At 41.6% G+C, this 22,252-nt stretch overlaps 1 protein-coding gene across 1 annotated transcript in view; it reads left to right on the top strand.

The window, feature by feature from the left end:
• LOC135377893 (protein FAN-like) overlaps positions 1 to 22,252 on the top strand; it is a 54,886-nt gene that overhangs the window by 19,079 nt on the left and 13,555 nt on the right. The window contains exons 9-26 of the mRNA XM_064610629.1: positions 2,694 to 2,826; positions 2,940 to 3,011; positions 3,133 to 3,241; positions 4,053 to 4,146; positions 7,813 to 7,895; positions 9,517 to 9,596; positions 9,745 to 9,835; positions 9,982 to 10,045; positions 12,055 to 12,163; positions 13,570 to 13,639; positions 14,186 to 14,317; positions 14,423 to 14,465; positions 19,916 to 20,115; positions 20,659 to 20,758; positions 20,839 to 20,897; positions 21,010 to 21,077; positions 21,284 to 21,348; positions 21,425 to 21,486. Of these exons, the coding sequence (XP_064466699.1) occupies positions 2,694 to 2,826; positions 2,940 to 3,011; positions 3,133 to 3,241; positions 4,053 to 4,146; positions 7,813 to 7,895; positions 9,517 to 9,596; positions 9,745 to 9,835; positions 9,982 to 10,045; positions 12,055 to 12,163; positions 13,570 to 13,639; positions 14,186 to 14,317; positions 14,423 to 14,465; positions 19,916 to 20,115; positions 20,659 to 20,758; positions 20,839 to 20,897; positions 21,010 to 21,077; positions 21,284 to 21,348; positions 21,425 to 21,486 (1,634 nt within the window). The remainder of the gene's footprint in view (positions 1 to 2,693; positions 2,827 to 2,939; positions 3,012 to 3,132; positions 3,242 to 4,052; positions 4,147 to 7,812; positions 7,896 to 9,516; positions 9,597 to 9,744; positions 9,836 to 9,981; positions 10,046 to 12,054; positions 12,164 to 13,569; positions 13,640 to 14,185; positions 14,318 to 14,422; positions 14,466 to 19,915; positions 20,116 to 20,658; positions 20,759 to 20,838; positions 20,898 to 21,009; positions 21,078 to 21,283; positions 21,349 to 21,424; positions 21,487 to 22,252) is intronic.

Genomic DNA, 22,252 nt, shown 5'->3' with positions numbered 1-22,252 from the left:
GTCTGCACGCCTCAAAATATTTTTAACGCGTTCTATGCCTTCTACACAATGCGCTAAAGAGTTTAAATGGCTCCGAAAAAATGTGTGTTCTGTAAAAAATCCTAAAGTTATCAAGTTTTTACCATTTTCTCGGGGCAAACGATAAAAATTCTCTATCAACCTTCAGTGGGTCTTGGCATGAAAGTGTTATGCTTTGTCTTGACTCTTGACTCGGAAGAGAATTGGTTGGAATTTGCGAAAAAGCTACTTTTTCGCGAGAATTTTTCGAGAAATTTTTTTCACCAGGTAGGTCACGTGTCCCATCTCAATCTTCAGCAGGCGGCCACTGAGTGAAAATAATTTTTGCGTCAAAAATAAGCCGGGAGAACATTGGCTGCATGGGAACAATCAACCACAATTTATTTGAAATATATTAGAGATGGTCAAGCGCAATGTCTGGGACGTTTGGCATGGAATGACCCTAAAGCCTTCGATACAGTCAGTCACAGCTCCCTCCTTCATAAGCTTTCATGGCTCAACCTTAACCCTTTTATTTTCGCCTGGATCCAAGGCTACTTACGAAATCATTCGCAAGTAGTCCTGGTTAACGACTCCCTCTCTTCCCGAACTCTCTTGTGTGCCTCAAGGTTCAGTACTCGGTTCCCTCCTCTTTGTTGACCTAATTCTACCTAATTCTTTATCCTCATCCATTCATCTTTTTACAGACAACTGCATAATCTGCCGTCACGTCGCTTCTACACCTTGACAAAAGACCTTGATAATACATTCTCATGGTGCTCGATATGGACGCTTTCTCTAAACGTAACCAAATGCTCGCATGTTTCCTTTTCTCGTTCAAGCAGACCTATCCCCAGTTCTACAAATTAGGCGATTCTTTGGTTCCTAAATCAAACCTGGGACTCCATATTACTCCCAACCTTAGCCGGACAAACCACATTAACTACATAATAAGTTATGCTAATCATAAACTTTGTTTTCTTCACCGGAACCGGAACTTGAGGCACGCCCCATCTTCTGTTAAACAACTAGCATACACCACAGTCATTTACCCAAAGCTAGAGTGCACTGTAGCAGTGTTTGGGACCCTCACCTTACTAGCTTCACTATCTTCCTCGAGACATATCAAAGTCGCGCAGCCCGTTTTATATCTAACAACTGCACGTACCCTTCTAGTATCACATCAGTTAAACTTTCACTTGGACTTCCTGAACTTGTACAGTCAAACTCCTTTATAGCGAACACCTTTTTAACGAAAATACCACTACAGCAAATTTTTTTTGCGGTCCCGCTGGAGCCTATAGGTAATGGACATCCTTTTTAACGAAAATACCTTTACTGCGAATTTTTTTTGCTGTCCCCTGAGCTTCGTTGTAAATGAGTTTGACTGTACTATGCAATATTTTCATCTCTATGCTTACCATAAGTTTTTCCATAGCCCATCTTTGAGACATGTCTTCATCCAACCTGCGTCCTATATATCATCAAGGCTGGATAACCAGTTTAAGGTCAATCGCTTCATGTGCCAAACAGTGCAGTTCCATCGCTCATTCTTTCCTGAGACAACTAATGACTGGAGCAGATGGTCACAACTGAGCCTCTGTATGCAATAAGGGGATAAGTCGAAAAATCCCAAACCGAGAAAACTGCAAGTGAATATTTTGTAAAGTAATTGCAGATGAGTTTCCTCGAATAACGTAAATGCAAAACGTGTAACACATATGCATGTGTCTACTCTACATGCATGTCCCGTTAGCGTCGTTTCCGAATGTGTGACTTAGCAGAAATTGAACAAAACCCAGGAGCATGACATATCCCCTTTTTCTATGTAACACTGCGCGCACAGGGTTTTCGTGCAGGAAAAAACAGTTTTCACGAGTCCGACTTTCATTGTGACGCCAGGACGAGCGAAGCTACCTTTGTGCAGTGGAGCAGCCTGGATTTTGATTATCGTGTTGCTAAATGAGCACAATCTTGAAAATAATGTTCTGTATGGCCAGCAAAATATAACATATTAGCATCGTGCGCACGTTTTTCCGATTACAAGGCTCAGTAGCACTGCTGACACGGTCACGTGAGGTAGGAAGAAAATGTTTTTCGAGCGGAAGTCGGAATTCATTTCCGCATCATAGCAAAATTTAAGCTACACCATTTGTATGCAGCTATGCATGTGTAAAAAAGGGGCCTGATCTGACTGTCCGTCCCATTGACAGGCATGTATTTCCCGTTTCTTATCCTCCTGTAGAGAGTCAATAAATTGCAATACGGTCCTAAATTTTCTTTGACAGGTACATACTGGTATGTAGATGTCACTGCAACAAAAATACTAAAAAGGGGATAATTCGACTTATCCCCTTATTGCATACTGAGGTTCAATTGTCGACCATGATGCGTTTAAACACGAACTTGCCCGCTATCCTGGCATGCAGTAAATTTGTACTTTTTGTTTAGTTTGCAGTGTGTTCCAACTTTTGTATTTTTCTGTTGTTGTAAGAAATATTATGCCATATCCCCCTCCCCCCTTCAATATAAAGCCCCCATGGGGTACCTTTGAGGTATATGTCATAAATAAATAGATAAGAAACTTAAGTAGGGTATTGTCAGCGGAATGCATAAATCTCAAAGTACTGCTGCTTGTTATAAACGCTGTTCTTTTTTCATGGTTGTGAGCTAATTTGGGTATGCATGCTTTCTAGTCTAGGAGATCTTTATGAACAAATTGTTCTTGAGACCAGAGCAAACAAGATCACTCCTCTGGTCATTAACCCTGGCTTAGTGCTACTTACTTCTCAAAGGCTGTATTTCCAACCTTTTAACAACGTTGAACCGGTATGTCTGCTGTTATTGCATTTTAGTTTTATAGTAACATGCTGTTTTATACAATTCCTACAAGTAATATATAACTAAGGAGTTGTCCTCATTAACTTTTGCATTGTCTCTAGTGGCCTTGCTTGAAAGTAAATCTGTCGGATGTCAAGAGGGTCATACAGCGGAGATTCCTACTGAGGCAAATTGTAAGCAGAAGAAATTTCTTGTGAAATGCTCTAAATGCTAAATTTTCTTACATGTTTTGAGCATACTTTATTGTATCACATAATTTATGAGAATGGTACTGACGTGAATGATTGTCATCAGGGCTTGGAACTTTATTGCTCCGACAACTCACTTGTGCGACATCTTTTCTTGGCTTTCAAAAGTAAAGAGGAGAGAGATGCTCTTTATTTGCATCTTATGAATCAGAGTGGTGAGTCTCTTTTTAGTTATAGCACATCTCTAAAGGCCATCACTAAATACATGAGACTGAGTATACAAGTTGATTGTTAACAGAAAAAATGACCAGTGAGTCAAATTGAAGTAGTAATAAAAAAATTCTGCAGCATATTTTGCTTCTGAAGTCTTCTCACTGAAATCTAGTAAATAATTGAGTGTCATGCCTCCTGCATTTGTCATGTGGTAGGCATAGTATGTATGTACTTCTGCAATTTTTCCTGGGTTTTCTTGAAGACTTTCCAGACAAATGTCTGCACAGTTCCCCCTGAAGTCTGCCCAGGACACATACTACCCCCCCCCTCTGTCCCCCACTCCTTCCTGCTGCCCTCCCTCTATCTGTCAATGTCTGTACACAGCTCATAGCATCAGTTGCTCACGGCGGTAACACAGAATTTAGAAAAAAAGTTCTGCAATTTGATGAAGTGCTGAGCATATACGAAAAGCTTTGTGGACAACCATGTATACACACCATCGAAGTTTCGTAGAAAAACATTGTTGAAGAACTGGAGCCAGCAATGTGCATATGTAGTGCTTGTTGATATAAATCATTTTTGCTTTTTGCAATCATTTGATGTGTACAACTGCATTCATTTTTGTAGCTTATGCAGTTTCTGTGGATTTTGTAACTTTTACTTTTGGGCTTATTATATAGACTTATCATGGGCTTTGTGAATATTTTTTTTAAACTTCTTCCGAGGTATTATCTGGTTATTCCTGAACTTCTACAGCATCTTTGTCCTACTGGTAGCTGTAGTAATGGTGGAGTTGTGTTTGTTTTGTCACAGCATTGCAACTTGAAGATTCTGGGCAAGAAAACATGACACTCAGGTGGCAGAATGGTGTTATCTCAAACTATGACTACCTGCTGTACATAAACAGGTTTGTATGAAAATTTGTACTAAATGCCAAATATTCAGTGTTACTCTTGGTTGCTTCATAATTACTTATCACTTCATATCTATATCACTGTTTTTAAATACCTTATGTTAGTTATTTTGATTTTAAAGGAGCATGGAAGGACTCAAACAAAAATATGTCAGGAGAAGTAGAAATTCGGAGTAGAAGCCCTGGGATACATATTCACACAAAAAGTATGATAGCTGCGCACAATCCTGGTTGCGCAAGAGAGCTTTAAATCTTGCAGGTCAGATATGCTCCTTCCCTCGGCTGCCAGTCCGCGTGTCAAGTGAGTCTCCCAATAGTGAGGCATGCGCTTTCTTTTTCCTTTCTTTTTTTGTGCAGTTGCTTTTTTGCACCACCCATCCCGCGTCTCAACTGGTCACTTTCGCTAGTAGACCACTCTCTGCAGCCAATAAAATGTGCAAACTGACTTGGTGGCACCACATGCCAGAGCAGCATGGGCGAGATTGCCGATGCTGCACGCTTTCTTGTAAACAAATTATATCAGGAAATTTACGCTTCCCAAAGGGAATGTTTTGCATCACGGTTCCTGAAGGTAGTATGTTCATATCATGTGGTAAAATAGTGTATGTTCCAGGTGCTTTCCATGCTCCTTTAAATTTAGGAACAAATGAGTGGCGCAGAATGAACTGTGGCTAATTCCAGCGAATTTCGAACAAGCGAGGAACCTGACCATCTCCAATTTTTTTTGAAAAAATATATTCTTCAGGGGACGGGAAATGATGAACAATGCGCCTATATTTAAGCCTCAACCTTCAGCGATTTTCGAGGGAGAGGGGGAGAAAGAAACTGGTCGAAATGTGACTCAGTCGTTTCGAGCTACTTTGAGGGCTTCTCAATTGAGAAGAATGCGGTTCTAAGAGCCACAATATTTTTCACCTGCTCACTGATATATGGACAACACGCTGCCGTCTTCCTAGCCATTTGTAACAAACTTTTTTTCTTCAAAAAAGAAACGCACGTTTTTCGGAGCCTTTTTGTACTGACGCCGTTTATTGGAGAATAATGAAACCTACACCATTCGTTTTGTCATTGCATGCTCTATCTGGTGATACCACTTTCATTGATCTAGAATTAATCTGCTAGGGGCAGATTGCAACAATCCCACAGGCGGTATCGCGATTTAGCTGTATTTCGGCCGGCGCTAGCAAAAAATGGCCACCAAAAAGTTACAGCGATTTTTTTATATGTTGCGCAGAAACCCTTTCCTAACACACAGAAAAAAAATTGAGATTTGTATTCGATTTTCGGTGACGCTACGATTCTTTAAAGTGACAGTGTGCACGCGCGCTGCGCACTGCTCCTGGGCGGTACTCTCCCGTAGCTGGTCGGCGTTGCAGTCGCCAAGGGCGGACGCGATTCAGAGAAATCACGTTAAAACGTGATTATGGCTCATATCCGAGTCACTGGCACCATTGATGCACCGTCGATACAACCCGGTACATGATTAAGAAGTCACAGAAGTTGGTCGCGGAAAAAGATGTGTGGGCATTGCCTGATCCGTACCAGCGCAGTGCTCTGAAGGAAGATGATTTGGTGGCAGCAACGAGCTTTTATGCGGTGGATGAGCTGGACTGCACGTTCAGAGCCCACGATCAAGAGACGTCGTGCACGTTAAAGGAGGTCAGAAACTCACAAAAGCTAAGAGGTACATGACTTGTTCAATCCGCAAAGCCTACAGAAAATTTAGGAACAAGTATCCAGACATAACGCTTAGCTTGAGCAAATTTTACTCCATCTGCCCCAAGTAGGTTAGTATTAACCCATGCAGAGAGGAATGCATATCCATGTACTGTGCAAGCTTTGAGCTCAACACAAAGGATCATGAGCATGTGCATCTGTGATGGAAACTGCGAAGAATGTCTTTCTGGGGATTGCGAACACTGTCCAGGTACAGAAGCACTTATTGAAGAAAGTCTGGGCATCCAAGATGACCAAGAAATTGATTTCGCAATATGGGAGGAAAGAGGCCTGCTGAGGAGGACATTACCTGCGTGCAACTTCATTGAAGTAATTAGAAAGTGGGTGCTCCTATATCAGCCATGACCACATCAGGAAGGTCCAGAAAGAAGCGTTCCGAAAGGAGAAGTGTTCTGTAGAGCCAGGACACGTTGTATTTCATTTTGACTTTTCAGAGAATTGGACAGTTATCTTGCCCAAGGAAGTTCAGAGCAAAACTCAAGTTTCGATATTCACATGTGTGGCTACTACGTCAACTTCAACTCGCTGTTATGCTGTTGTGTCCAGCGACACCCAGCGCGACAGCGCAGCAGCATTGCTTTCTCTTCTCAAGATCGAAGAACATATGGAGAACCACGAACCCCTGTATGGAAGCGCTGTATACATCTCTGATGGGGCCAGTGCACATTTCAAAAACAGATTTCAGCACTATGAGCTCGGACGCAACACAACTGTAAAGAGGTGGCTTTTCTCAGCTCCAGGCCATGGAAAGAATGCCTGTGACGGAGTCGGAGGTGTTGTCAAACATGCTGCAACAATTTTCAACTTGCGCTCTCCAGCAACGGAAGCAATATGAAACGCGTGTAAGTTCACTACCACCGTGTCACGACATGTAAAAAATGTGACTTTATAGCAAATTCCTTCGGAAGATGTGAAAACCTTCAAGCAACAAAAAGATGAGTGGAAGAATGTACGTCCATTGCTCGGCCTTCGTTCTCATTACGAGTGGGAAAAGGAAAGTGAGGCTCCCAACAGTGCAAAGTTGAAGAAGACTCAAGCAGATATCCCACCTTTGTAAACTAGCGTTCTCATCCTGTGTTTTCCAGAGTTATACAAATTAAAAGTGCGTTGCTCTGAGCCATAACCATGTTTTTAACTTGATCTCTCTGAATCGCGTCCGCCCTTGGCGACCGTATAACGCCGACCAGCAGCGGGAGAGTACCGCCTAGGGGCAGCGCGCGTGCACACTGTCACTTTAAAAAATCGTAGCGTCACCAAAAATCAAATACGAATCTCAATTTTTTTTCTGTGTGTTAGGAAAGGGTTTCTGCGCAACATATAAAAAAATCGCGGCAACTTTTTGGTGGCCATTTTTTGATAGCGCCGGCCGAAATACAGCTAAATCGCGATACCGCCTGTGGGATTGTTACAATCTGCTTCTAGCAGATTAACACTAGAAGAATGAAAATGGTATCAACACATAGGGCATGCAATGACGAAATGAATGGTGTAGGTTTCATTATTCTCCGATAAACGGCGTCAGTACAAAAAGGCTCTGAAGAACGCTGTTTTTCGCGTTTTCTTGTGATTTTGCCATTTTTTTACGAAAAAAGTTTCAGTTACAAATGGGTAGGAAGGAGACAGCGTGTTGTCCATGTAGCAGTGAGCAGGTGAAAAATATTGTGGCTCTTAGAACCGCATACTTCTCAATTGAGAAGCTCTCAAAGTAGCTCGAAATGACTGGGTCACATTTCGACCAGTTTCTTTCTCCCCCTCTCCCTCGAAAATGGCTGAAAATTGGGGCTTAAATATAGGCACATTTTTCATCATTTCCCGTCCCCTGAAGAATATATTTTTTCAAAAAAAATTGGAGATGGTCAGGTTTCTCGTTTGTTCGAAATTCGCTGGAATTAGCCCTGTGTGTGATGCTTCTTTCTTCCACAGCCTTGCTGACCGCAGCTTTAATGATTTGACGCAGTACCCTGTATTTCCATGGGTGATATCTGACTACAGAAGCACCACACTAGGTTAGCCTTCTTCCCTTTTCTTCTTTTTTTTTTTGCAAAGTGCAATATTATAGGCTCCAAAGTATGACTACAAAGTAGTAAAGTGCAGCTGAGTATTTTGTTTTGTATTGTAAAAGAGAACAAAATGTGTAAAAGATTCTACTAATTCTTCTTCCACACATGCACACCTTTCATGAGAATAACCCAGTGTGGGTCTTCGTGATCAAAGCACTGCACGTTTGTTGGCCTAATGACAGTATATGTACAGTAGAACGTCGTTATAGTAACTCTGCTTGTAGTAAAAGAAAACTGCGGTCCTGACAGAATTCCTATAAACCCAGTGGTTTATTTTTCTGACATAGTAAACAAAAAATTATAGGATACCGCTTATAGTAAAGAACGGACACCCAGAATGTGGGTTTCCATATGTTGGATCCTGCCTTCTTGTCATGTCGATGACGCTAGAGACGTTGCTTGCTGCTGTTTTTTTTTTTTTTTTTTTCTTTTTGCAACACTGCGATCAGCCGGAGAGGGATAAGCCAATAGTGTCCATCCACTGAATGTGAGACGGAAATGCGTAGCGGCATAGGCGGGGTAGCTTCCTAGTTTCTGTCTGATTTTGCACTCCCAGTACACGTTTCCCAGTTCTCGATTTGGCGACGTGACGTGTGTCTTCTTTTTGTGTGTGTGTGTGTGTGTGTGACGTGAAGTTTGGGACATGGCGGACTGTGGCAGGAAACGCAAAGTGTTGACACTGCTTCATAAGTTGATGTTGCCGCAACTGGTGGTCAGGAATGAACTGACGCATAAGCAAATAACTGACAAATTTGACATTTTGCAATCGACAGTTTCTGTTTTGGTGAAGAATAGGGGGATTTTTATAACACTAAAGAGTTCCTATTTGTACATAGCAGTGTAATAAACCTCTGAATGACTTGTCCTGCTCCATTTATGACTCTTTTAAAGCTACACCTGATATAGTAAAACTGATATAGTAAAGTTATCCACAAGTCCCGGCCAGTTTACTATAAAGAAGTTCTACTGTATTGGCAGTCTTTCAAGTAACTTTTTATGTGTAATCAAGATTGATAATGCGCATTGTCATTTGAAGCCTACTTCATGTGTCGCTCAAATGTGTGTTGTGGTGTTGTAGATTACTTGCAATATTCAACGTTGTGTAGCTTCGGTCATTCAGAATATCTGCGTACATCATTACGTCTAGGGTTGTTGGAGTGCAAAATGGATGGGGTTGATCATAGCTTGACACCAGACACACATACAGGGTATATCAATAACCATGTAAAAAAAAATTTAATAGAGAGCTCACTGTGGAAACGTTTATCTGTACAGCTACATGGCAAAAATGCCCCACAGATAAATGCCTTCCTCGGGTAATTCTCGTTGGTTAAAGATAAATGTAATTGATCGCATATTCTTCTGTAGCATGTTTTTATATTAAAAATTTTGACATGGTCACTGAAAGTGAAACTCCCTGTATATTACAGTTCTGTGTTGTTCTTGTCCATCCTTTCCAAGAAGTGCTCTGGGTAGCTTTCTGCTGCAATGCTTTGTACATGCATGTTACATTGCTTGTTGTATCTGTTTCTCAATTTCACTTGCGTAAAATAATTTTTTTTTAAAGACTTGGATGACATTTCTATCTACCGAGACTTGTCCTGTTCTGTGGGGGCACTAAATGGAGAACGGCTTCGGAAACTGAAGGTAGTTATGAATTGCTGTACCAGCCATAAATTGACATTCACTCTAGTGTTCATTCTCGAAGCTGCATCAGATAGCGCGTCATAGATGCCTATGTGCATTCGTACAATAATGCAGGTTGAAATCGTGTAAATTTTTATTTGCTCTGAAGGCCCGTTACGAAGAAATGGGAGAACCCAAGTTTCTGTATGGGTCACACTACTCTACTCCGGGTTTCGTGCTGTTTTATCTTGTCAGGAAGAGTAAGTCTCCCTTTCTTGTTGTCCTGGTTATGCTGGAAATAATCATTGCATGATCAGTGAATCATCCCAAATAAGCGATTGTTTTTTTTTTTTTTTTTCATCATTTCATGCAACAAATAAAGCTTCAACATCAATCTTCATTTCAGTGCCACAGTACATGCTTTGTCTGCAAAATGGCCGTTTTGATCATCCTGACAGGATGTTCAACAGGTAAACTTGGTGTTCCATTGAAACATTTGTTATAATTGCAGAGTTTACACAAGCTATAGACACGCAATTATCAAGTGCTTCAGGGTGCTACGGTATTTTCTTTTCTTTCTAGTATAATTTTCTGGAATGTTTTTACTTTGAAGACTGCAGATAAAGTGTTCAATCGACTAGTATAAGCAGGAAAAATAATGATTTAATTTAATAATTTAACTGTTATTGTAATTTGACACATCCTTTTACCCGTACTGGCCTCTGCGAATGAATCGTGAATGTCTACGCATGCTGATCTCAAGGTTGCAGGATGGAGCCCGGCTGGGGACACCAGCAAGGTGGCATATTAGGAGTAGCTCAGGCACGTCCTCAGTAAGGGACGTTTAAGTGACCCTAAAACAAACCTTAAAAAAGGGCTTCCACATGCTTTCTTATGATGCTTGAGCATCGCTGTGTCAATTTGCAGCCTATTATATTGATAATGCATTTTTATAGCCAGTGGTTTCACTGTTTGACGTCACTGTCAGCCGCTTCCGGTTTTTGATCTGGTGAGAATGGAGGCCACAGATTTGAGACAAAACACATTACGATTTATCAAATCACGAAGCTGCTTTTAATCATCGTTATCTCGGTCATGCGCTCTCAATGTATAATCAGAAAGGAACAGAAGGTCATGCCTTATGTTACTCTAAAACCGAAACCGGCTGTGGTGACAGTGATTTGACAGTGACAGGAGAGAGAGAGAGGGAGGGAGGGAGGGAGAGGGAGAGTGTGAGTGAGAGTGAGTGAGTGAGCACGCACTGTGGTGTTGATCCTCATCATAGTTGTCTCGGGACCAAACGCCCTAAAGTATCTGTAGGGTTCCGCGTTTTCGGTTTTAATCGAAAAACATGCGCCGGGTAAATTTTTCCTAATTCGGTTTTAATCGAAAAACACTGAATACAGATGGACATTCCAGGACATGACAGATACATTGCTGCACATGCCGGCAAGTTGTTGATGCAGATCACAAAACCATACAGAAATACGGTGGTTGCAAAAAATGTCCGTTTACTTTTTCGTTAGCCATGAAACGCCACCGCAGTGAACAACGCCATGTTGATTGTGTGTCGTGCGGAAATATTACATTGGATTTCTATTCGCCGATAACTGTCGGGTAAACCATCTACACGCCAGGAAAAACACAGAAAAACAGTGATTTCGTGAAAATCAATAAACACCGAAAAACATACGCCGAATCCGCCCAAAAATAGAAACCGAAAATGCAGAACCCTAATTATCTCCCAGAAGTTTTACAATTCCCATACAGTTAGCAACCATGTTGCATTTGCATTTGCATTTGCGTTTGCATTTCATGTAGCTCTTTGGATTTTGCTATGTGCAACTAAGTTTTGCATTGCATTTGCAAAGCCCTATTAGCAATAAGGGTACACTCTTACTTTCTCACCTGAAAGTTAACTGTACTTAGTATATGGTTTTGTCAACAAAAACTCTAAATATCATGTAATGAAAGTTTTTTCCTCTCCTGTCACTATCACTATCAAATCACTGTCACCAGTCTTGCAGGTGGTTGGGCTGTTTTTTGTACGTAGAGTCTCCAGAAAGTGCTTAGACAAAATATTTCATTCCTGTTTGTGGTTTGCAATTTCACAGGTGATTTGGTGAAATAAGAGGCCAGAAAGCTTATGCTATGCTTGCTTAGCTTAGCTTAGCTTAGCTTATACTGGGGTCTTGTTTTTCCCCTCTGTTCTTCAGCACTTGATTTTCTCATGGCAGAACTCTTGCCTTGCATGGGCCTGGGTGTATTTTCTGTGCCACCAAAGGCACAGTATACTTGTTGTTTCGATATATATTTAATTTATTTGCCCGAATGTGAATTCCTTCCAAATTCCTTCTTTTGGTTGCTCAGTTGCGAGAATATTTACTGAATACCGAGTCGGCCTATCTGATGTCTACTAGTAACCAGAAATAGCAAAATAAGGCCCGAGGTAGCTGACAGTAATTTGTTTGCATTTCAGTATTCCTGACACCTGGAGGAACGTGACAACCGATTTGTCAGATTTTAAAGAGCTTATTCCTGAGTTCTATGATACTTCCACAAAGGGCGACTTCTTGACTAACAGTAAGGTAAAGTCTAGTAATAACTGGAGCAACAGTACCATCCGTTATTGATGTCATAGCCTTGCACACTGTTTGCAGTGTAGTCAGTCTCGTTATAACAATTATTTTCCTGATGCCTAGTTTCATTTTGTGACACTGACAGTGGCGTTTGCTCCTACCTTTCAACAAACTGAAAGCTACAGCTAGCTACAACATAAACAAGTGAAATATTGTAATGAGGCACTTGTATAGAAAGACAGACGGGAGGGACTTGAACCAGCAACTCTTGATTCCTGGTCAAGTACACTAACTGTTACACCCTACTGACAAGACTTCCTGACGACTTGCTAAGGGTTCTTTTTCAGGTGTGCCTTTTGTGCAGCCCAGTTCAACACAAATCTTACAAGGAAACTTCACACATTGCATTGTTTTATGCTGTTCAGGAACACATTGCAAAAAGTTTGAGAACCTAGATCCCAAAGCAATTTTGTAGCTTCTTGGCAGGTGCCTGGTCACTGTTAAAATATCATTCTGGCTCTCCTCTGTTTAGTCCTCAACACTGAATTGTGAGCTTCTTTTTTTGCCAACTGTATTTGCTAGATTTTGCATTTTGTATGCTAAAATACATGTTATTCATGACTACTGTAAACATTTTTTTATTCGCGATGTGTCAATTTTTGCGAATTTCGCGACCACTAAAAAATCGCGAAAAATTGTAGTCTCGAATACAACTTGACGTTTATCCCGCGGAAGGAAAGAGTCCCGGAATCGCGAAATTAAATACTCACAAATAACTTCGCAGACGACAGATTGCGAGATTCGCGAAAATTAATACATCGCGAATAAAAATACGTTTACAGTATTTGGTGCATATTTTCATGTTAGCTAATAAATCGTGTTATTTGTTTGTTTATGCATCGTAATTATGGACGGTGCAAAATGTTCAGGAAGAACAAGAACATAGCTGAATTAAAGTACAATAAATACCAACATTTCAATTGCATAGACATAGGTGCACTACATACAAGAATGTACTGATCAAGGTAACATTCAAGAACAGGAAGACATACAAGAACTGTGTCAACAGCTCCAGAGCATTCCATTGTTGACCTTTGCTGTCAGGCGGAGCTGTTGGCAGTGTTATGTACGTTTCATTTAAATTCTGTCGTGATAAAAAGATGTTTGAAAACATCAAGATTTTTCTGTGTTCCTGGGTATGCTATAGAACATAAGAATGGAGCAAATGCTACAGTGCTTCTTGAGCAGTTCTTTTGTTGAGCCATGTAGTACTACAAAAAGAAGAGACTTAAAACCTTTAACTGGTTTTAGAACCATGCATTGTTTTAGTTTTTGGGACTTCCAAAGTGCTGTATGTCACCTGTCCGTATGTTTAGTGCTGATGTGTCTTCCATTTTGTGGAAATTCTTCTGCAGAGCCTTGACTTTGGAATTAAACATGATGGCAGAGTAGTGGGAGATGTCGAGCTGCCAGCCTGGGCCAAAGGTTCGTAAAATAATAACACAGCAGAAGTTTGCAAACTGAAGGTGCGACCCTCGGTGGGAAAGTGCAAAGGCAGTTTTTACTTGGGAAGTGTACAGAGCCAGATAGCTCTTTATTTTTCAGCATTGTGAGGTACTGTGTTGAGCTTTGCGGTAGAAAATGCATGTGGACGTAAGCTGTTAAATAGTCACAAAGCTTAGCTCCTATTTCCACCTTTCTTGGCCCATTGTACATGTGGCATCAAAGTCAGCAAAAACAAAACTTAATGCTCTGTGCTCTCCCCCCATTACAGTAAGTTCCCAAGATGCGATGTTTGTGCTAGGAGCACCAGGATTTCTGGAAATTGCCTATTGATGTGCATGATGAGTTCTTACTTATCTAGAAGCTTTGTGTGATACATTAGGTTCCAGTGCATGTGCTTTATTTCTGTTCCCCTTCTTCATGTATTAGGTCTACGTTATGGAGCAAGTTAGCATGAGCGTTGATAAGCAGGCAATATTGAAGGGTGCGGTTTCTGTTGCTTGTATTTAATTCCATTTTGACATGCAGGACCGGAAGACCTTATTAATACCTTTCGGCAAGCATTGGAGTCCCCTTATGTATCTGAAAACCTTCACAACTGGATTGACCTCATCTTTGGCTACAAGCAAACCGGAGAAGAGGCTGTGAAGGCTAATAATTGTACGGATATTCGACTCATTTCATGCTGAATTGGGATGGGTTAAAGTAAATCCATGCACACTGTGTATCCAGTAATGTGGTACTAAAATGTGCTTTCTTTTTCAGTGTTCTACTATTTGACCTATGAAGGGAACCTTGACCTGGATAAGTAAGAACCTTGAAGTCTTAATAGCCACTTTCTGCTTTAGAAGTATGAACCAGGGAACTCTAACAGTTATGGTAACGGAAACAGAAAGGGTATAAAGTACCGAAATTGGAGATAGTAACAATAACTTAAACGCATACCAGGGTCCTCCATCAGCAGAAACAAACAGAAGCGGAAATAATTGTCCGGTATTGAATTCGGATAATGCCCATTGCTGTTGTGCGATGACATACGTGACCTAATTTTATTTTTATATTTTGGGAATTCCGTTCTTTGTAATATATGCCCTGAATACTACTCGAGAGCATGGAAAGCGCAGTATTCGATCTTGAGGGTGCATCCGTCGCTTACTCGTCCCAGTCCTCATAGCTCGCGACGTCTAGCCATGCGACATAGCATGGTGATGCAAGCGTACTGTTTTTATTCATTTATATATATTGAATTTCACCGTGGCTATGGCAGCATGGTGTACTACTGAGCGTCAGCCTGTGAATGCGACATTGGATGAAGGTCTGGTGGCAGCCGTGACGCCCATATCTTGAGTTGCTGGACTCTGAGTTTCAGCACTACACTCTACGGGATGAAGACATGTTTCTAGAGAATTTTTTAAAATCCTGCAAGATGTGCGCATCCCACTGATGCAAAACTACTTGTGTAGTGTGTATGCATGACACCGAAGCAGCACTTGGGCAAAACAGAGTGCTTACATAGCTGAACTGGCTGTCCTCCCGCAGCTCTAACAGCCGTTCCATTACCGGAAACAGTAATGGAAACATAACGGAAAGGAAATTGAAAGGCTGGTATCTGAAACGGATAACGGAAATGAAAATATTGCAGTAACGAAAATGGAAACTGTAACGAAAATACGTCCGTATGACACAAGCCTACCAGATATTGTAAATGTATGTATGCTCATACATACGTAGATATGCATTAAAATGGAAGGTCGGATGTCCACTAAGTGATACAAATAAAAATAATCCTCAAATTAATCCATAGACTGACCACAGTGCTGTTTCTCATCATGCAGGGTGTTTTTCTTTAGCCTTTACAGAATTTTTATAAAAAAGCCACGAGAGCAGCATAGATGTTGTTTTTGCGGTTAAGTTCTAAGGCCAGGCGGACATCCTCTGGAACAGAATATGTAACACAAGATGACTAGTTACCTGAAATCCATTAATGAACTCTTCAATTAGGGAATTTCAGACAAAAAAAAAAAAAAAAGATAGCAGATTGAGAGACTACTCTCGTTGAACCCCATTTCACGTTTTAAAAAAATCCTGAAACACGCATGTGTGTTAAAATATCCATCTCCGAATTTTGATATGCAAATGAACCGAAACCGAAAAAGCGTGCCTGAGGAGCGCGTCACCCTCACCGACAGAGGCTTCTCTGGGCCGGAAAGCGATTTATCTGACCAGCTGAGCGGCACCTACTCCAATCATCTCCATCGCTCCAAATCACGTGGTCCTCTGACGTGAAATGCGCACTGTATTCCCCGCGTTCCCGGTCACCGCGGTTTCAGTTTCTGCTCATTTCCACATCAAAATTCGGGGATGGATATTTTAACCAGGGTTTCGAACCAAACCTGAACCTGAACCGAAAACCATACCCGAACAGTTATTTTTTCCGGAACCAAACCCAAACCAAAATTTTCACGACACTGTTGAACCTGAACCAGAGGAGAACAGGAAAAAATAGTAGCGGTAAGCGGTTCGCAACAAAACTGTTCGACATAAAAGAAGTCAGCATAAGAGTTCAAGTGCATCTCAATCCCCAAACGGGGACACATTGGTCTCCATATCATGGATTTCACAAATTTTCACCTAGCAGTCAAACGAGGACGTATAGTAAGTATGCTTTCAGCATCTTTTTTAACTTGCTGAAGTGCAGTTGTCCTTGTGAGCGCCGCGGCTATTGCCCCACGCACGCGCTGCGCCGTCTGCTCTTCAGAGAGGAGGCGCCACGCAGACAAATGAAGCAGGAATGGAGTAGGACAGTTGTGTAGCTCTATAGGATGAATATGTGATTAAGCAAGCACCCAACGTTTCCCTTTACACGTGAGCAGTAAAAATTAAACAAGTCAGAAACATGAGAAATGGAGAAGGAGCGTACGCAGAACGATGCCTGTTTGATTGGTCGGGGTTTCAGAAGTAAATGTAGTTGTGTTTACTGGTAGTGCAATTGTGTCGTCACACATTGCCTTTGTGTTGTGGATTAGCTGGTACACTGCTGTGAGCTCGGACAGAACAAGGCTGCTGACAGGCTTATTTTGGACATGCTTCAGTATGGCTTCAGACCGATTCCCACTGCGAGTGCAGTGTGCCGGGAAGTACCGTAGTGGTACTGCTGTAGTGGGCTACTGTAGTGGGCTGCTCCATCCTCCACTGCATGCATGGCCGATGGGCCGTACTTCACCTTCGCCACTTTACCATTATGAAGACTGGCAGCGTTTGCATTTTAATCTGCATGATGCAGTGCCGAACGTAAAGCCATGACAAAACAAGCCTGAGCATGGGCAACACAAAAAACACGGATATACACAACGAACAACAACAACTTTATTTAAATGATAGGGCGATGCCCCACAAATACAACGAAGCTTAAAGTTTTTGTTTTGTTTTGAAGTTGAGTACTTGTTTCTTGTTTCCCATTCTCAGGCTTGTCTCATCATGGGTTTGTTCTACCAACTAGCCTGTGTTTACAGTGTTCTATCGATCACGAACTCAAAGCCCTCAGCTCGATGATTTATATCTGGGGCACAAGTATTCTTTGTTGTATGATGCAGAACGAAAGCGGCTTTATTTTATCTTGTGATCCCTAATAAAATGCTCCCATTTGTTTTTAGACGGACATTTGGTGCATTGCTTTCATATTAAGAACAATGAAAAACATTGCATATATTGAGGATTTTTACTACATATTTGGAAGATTTTCGGTGCATAGTTGCACGCATATTTCAGGAGTTTTTAGTGCATATTTATCCGTGCTCTACTCATCGCCTAAAACTGCAAATTATTATTTGCATAAGTATAAAATAAATGAATTGCGGACAACAGTAATAAGAAAGGTAAGGAATAAGCTGTTTCAACAAATTCTTCATATTTTTAAAAAATTTACTTATCAACTTATCGTAACAAATTCAACATTCCACAATAGGACTATGACATTTGACTGTTCGGATTAGAGCACTGCATGGACTTGGGCTTACCCTAAGCCCCAACCCGGCCCAGCCCACGTGTCTGGCTAGGTCGGGTAGAACCTTCTTTTTGCGGGCCTGGGCTGGGCTCGGGGTTTGACAGGACAGGCCCGTACATTGCTAGGTCCTAGATCGAGCTCGACCCTCTGTTACCTGACTGTTAGTTAGCCACAGTCAACTTTTACAGCCCGCTACACTGCTTCCTGGCTGGGCCGGGTAGCCTAGAAATTCTTCGGGCTTGAACGGGGCCCGGGCAGGTAAGTCAAATGAGGGCCATGCCTGGGCCTAAGGTAGTGGCCCGTGCAGTGCTCTAGTTCGCATGCCTTGCTGGTGGTCTTCATCTTAGATCCTAGGGGCAGAATTCCTTCATTGCTAATCTTATGACCCTGGTATGAACTTGATTCTTGAAAAATTTTGCATTTTTCCTGCTTAAAGTGAATGTTATATTTTTTCAAACCTCGTTAGGATAATTTCAAATGTTTTCTAGCAATACTTCAAACTTGATCTTGTGATGAAAATACCATCTACGTAGAATATAAGCACTCTGAATTCCTTTGAAAACCTAATCCATTAATGCCTAAAAAAGGCGGGAATGCTTGAGATGACGTACGCCATCCGCTGCAACTCGTACAGTCCTGGAGGAGCTAGGAATAGTTACAAGCTGTTTTTATTCTTCACTGAGCTGAAGCTGCAGGTATAGCCATATAACAGCCAGGCAAAGTTGTGTTGCTTCATTTTCATTTCACTTTTTAATTTATCTTGTTACGTGAACAATGGAAACATAAGAACTACTCACAATTTGATGAATACATACGTGTGCAGCTTTCCCAGAACACTGCTTTCACCGATCGAGATGGATCGTCTCTAATATTCTCGAAATATTCTCTAGGTGTTCTCCCTCATGAAGTCACTGTGAGCGTATTTTGATGTAGATGCATACCTGCCAACTCTCCCGGATTCGGACCTGTTTGTATGATTGTACGACAGAGAAGCAAATCTCCCGGAAAATGCAGTTTCCCCTCTATATCTCAAACACCTGCATTTTCTCTGGACACACAGAAGAAAGCATCAATCCAATACCAGCCCAATTGCCATCTGCATCGCTACCGCTTCCCGGAGCCTCTATGTTACGCCGTTCAGGGGTTTTGGTCATGGATCTAGTTCTAGCACTTCTAGTTTCTGGGTATTTCCTCCATGTTTTCGGGCGACAAAGGTGCCTTTGCACTGTTTCTGCCTTGCGTATTGCACATCACGGCTAAGTGTAAGTGCAACAAGTATCTACACCTGTTTCTGAAGCAATACACGGATGAACTGGGACGCGTGATCGCGTCCAGGAAGGGCACCATGTGTTCTGCACAGTTTACGGTTGCGACACCAGCATTCCGCGTGAAGGGTGGACCGACCGACGCTGCAAATGCAAAGTGTACCGCTTTGCAGCGTCGGGAGTTGGAAACTCTGAGGAGGATTGTGCTTTGAACTAAGTCGACCACAGTTGTCGGTGAAATGGGAAACCGCGCACAAGAGCTCGTGATATGCGCGCTGAACTGACCACAGCGATGTACAGCTGTGACTGATGGTTCTGACGTGTTATGCAAGCTACTTTTTTAATGACTCGTTAACTAACTTGTTCAACAACTATTATGTTTAAGCTCTCCTGGGAAGTCCAGATGGGCTTTTGAATTTCAGACACATTACTGAGGTAGTGCTGAACAAGTAGTATTGAAGGTGAGGGAAGTTCAGCATCGCAAACAGAGCAGAGACATAGTTTTGTGTCTTCACGTTCTGTTCAGAAAGTGTCGTAGCACAGCTTGACACCCAGATAGTTTCTTGGAGAGGGCAAAGTCCGTTGCTGCAAAACTTCTGCCCGATGAGCCTGCTGGGGTGAAGTGTGCTCCTGTTACATATGCAAATAAAAGCCTTCCAACATCGGCTTTGTCCTACCCCCTGCTTTTGAAATCTCCCTAATTTGGATGTTCCCAAGTTGGCAGGTATGTAGATGTATGTGATGAAGAGTGGAAATTTGGGCGAGTTAGGGACGCATATTTGAAGTACAGCTGAAAACACACACAAACAGGACAAGCACTTTCTTGTGTGCTTGTCACAAAAGTGTTCGTACTCTGAGTATTTTCTGCTGCGCTAGTTGCTAGTTCAAATACTTTGGTGTACTGCTTACTCGCGTTCTGTTCTCAAGATAAATGGTAACTGTGAAGTACAATCAAGTAATGGAGAATTGTTGCATAATTCTTGGTTGCAGCGTCAAGGAAATACATGAACGCCACTCACTCGAGGTTCAAATAATGGAGTTTGGTCAGACACCTAAACAAATTTTCACTCAACCGCATCCTCAGAGATTACCCACCCTACGCATAGAAAGGAAACTGACCTTCAATGAAGACAGGACAATATCAGATGCCAACGCTGGGAGCCCTGAAACTACTGCTAGTTCTCAAGATGGTAAGCATGCGATGAACTCTTTTCTGAAATTTTTCTACCCTTCCATGGCAAACTAACTTAACCAAATTCTATTATATGCCCCTTTTGGTTTGGTAATTTGATTTAGTCAGATGTCTATAGCCCTATCGATAGTATTTCCATGCTGAGTTGTCAGTTATGAAAGTTCTGGGCAGCAGGCATGGCCAGTGCAGGGTTTGTGCAAGCTGGTGTAGAGCCAGAGGCACATAACACTGTACCACAGCACGGTACCTTAGCATAGGGTAGTACCCTGTGCAGGGCCTTTGCAAGGTTCCACAATAATTGCGTTTCTTGCACGCATGTCATTGCACCAGCACTCTGCAAAAAAAAAAAACAAAAAAAAAACAGCATTATCAACATTGCTTCTGCATGAAAAACAAATTGTATTAAAATAGAGATAATTAACATGCACGCATGTCATTTATTGCACGCTTGCATGTGAAAATTTATTTGCTATGTTGAAAAATGATGTGAGATCAAATTATTTTGATACTATAACCTTCCCTTAATTATTTGCCACTAAAGAAACAGTGACACAAGGAAGGAGATCATCATCTCTTGTCTTCCACTGGAAACGAAACATGGCTAACCTTACAAAGGTTGTGCAGCATGAGCTGCATAAGGAGTAAGGTGTCCTTTGCTGTCTTGTTTAACTGCTCGTTTAATGTGCTTTTTCAAGCTGTTCTTTTTTTTTTTTTTTTTCAGAAGGATTACTGGTGTTTGCTTCTCATACAATGCTAAAAGTGTTTTTTCAGTATCCCAGGGTAACTATGCTTTAATTTCTCTTCTACTACTGAGAGTAATGTGGAGGATTTGTTCTGCTACCATGTTTTGTATCATCCTGTGAAATTGTTCTTACGGTTACATTTTTCACAGACAGCTTGCTCAAACTATTTTCCTTGCAAGAGGAGCAACAGGTCCGAAGTGTAAGCTTCTCAAACATGGTAAGTTATATTTCTTGTATGTCTTAGTGTAGTGAACTTCTGTAATGTCTTAGTGTAATGAAGTATTCTGTTCTTACCTACAATGTTTTGAATATAAAGAAAATTATAGTACCCTGTGAAGTGAAGTACGGAAGAACAAGGTCCCACTAGTATAGTACTTAGTTGCAACTATGCATGGTGTTACATATACATGGCTCAAATTTCAGGCCTTGTCTTCCTGCTTACTACTGAGTGACAAAACAGTAGTTGTCGGTTCTTGGGACAACTATATGTAAGTATACGAAAACTTACAATGAGTCTAGTAGAGGAGAAAGCAAAGATTTATTTTTCATGTTTCACTTTGCTAGCTATATCTATGACATTGAGTTCGGAAAAGTTCTAGAGTCTACTATGGCCCATGATGATGCTGGTGAGTGGCATTTTACGAACAATTCCTCAAACAACCTAGAATTTTTGTTAGAAATAGTACATTCAACGTCTCTAAGGGCTATGTGCATGTAGGAAGCATTCAAGATTCACATGGAATATCACAATTGTGCATTTGATATTAGGTGACATTAGGTATTTACTAAGTACAGCCTGTTTTATAAAGTATATTTTCTAACAGAAATCAAATACAGTCAACCGTCGATTTATGGATTCTCCCATTTTATGAACGACATGCCACGGAACGAAACATTTGCCACGTATTTTTCCCTTGTTTTCCGAACCTTCGATTTCCGAACAGTGAACACGTTTTGTGGGTACGAATTGGAATACCCAAGGCTTTTTTACCTCTATTTATGAAGAGATTACGCCCAGTCGCCAAAAGGTCAGAAAAAGATGGAATTTGGAGCATGACGTGTCCGTGGCGTCCGAGGTGAGACTTGGCTGTTTTGAGAGTGGGTAGAACAGGGGGATACTGTACGAGGAAACATGACTCATCCTTGGTGTCACGGATTGGCACAAAGACTGCTGTCATTTGGTGTTCGGGTTCGGAAATGAACATGTCTGGAGTAGCAAAGCAGAAGCGCTCGGCCCTTACCACTGGGGTTAAAAAGGCGACGATAGTGAGCAAAGTAAGTGTAAAAGTGCTACTGTGACTAGTAGATCCGCTCTGGACCGCATTGAAGCTGCTATATTGTATTTCGAAGAGAGGAATGACGAGCGAAGCAGTTGACATCCCTTCTCAGCAA

This window comes from Ornithodoros turicata, chromosome 1 (assembly GCF_037126465.1).
Source record: "Ornithodoros turicata isolate Travis chromosome 1, ASM3712646v1, whole genome shotgun sequence".
Taxonomy (NCBI): Eukaryota; Metazoa; Arthropoda; class Arachnida; order Ixodida; family Argasidae; genus Ornithodoros; species Ornithodoros turicata.
The sequence above is the reverse complement of the archived record's forward strand: the minus strand, read 5'-3'. Positions and strand labels throughout refer to the sequence as shown.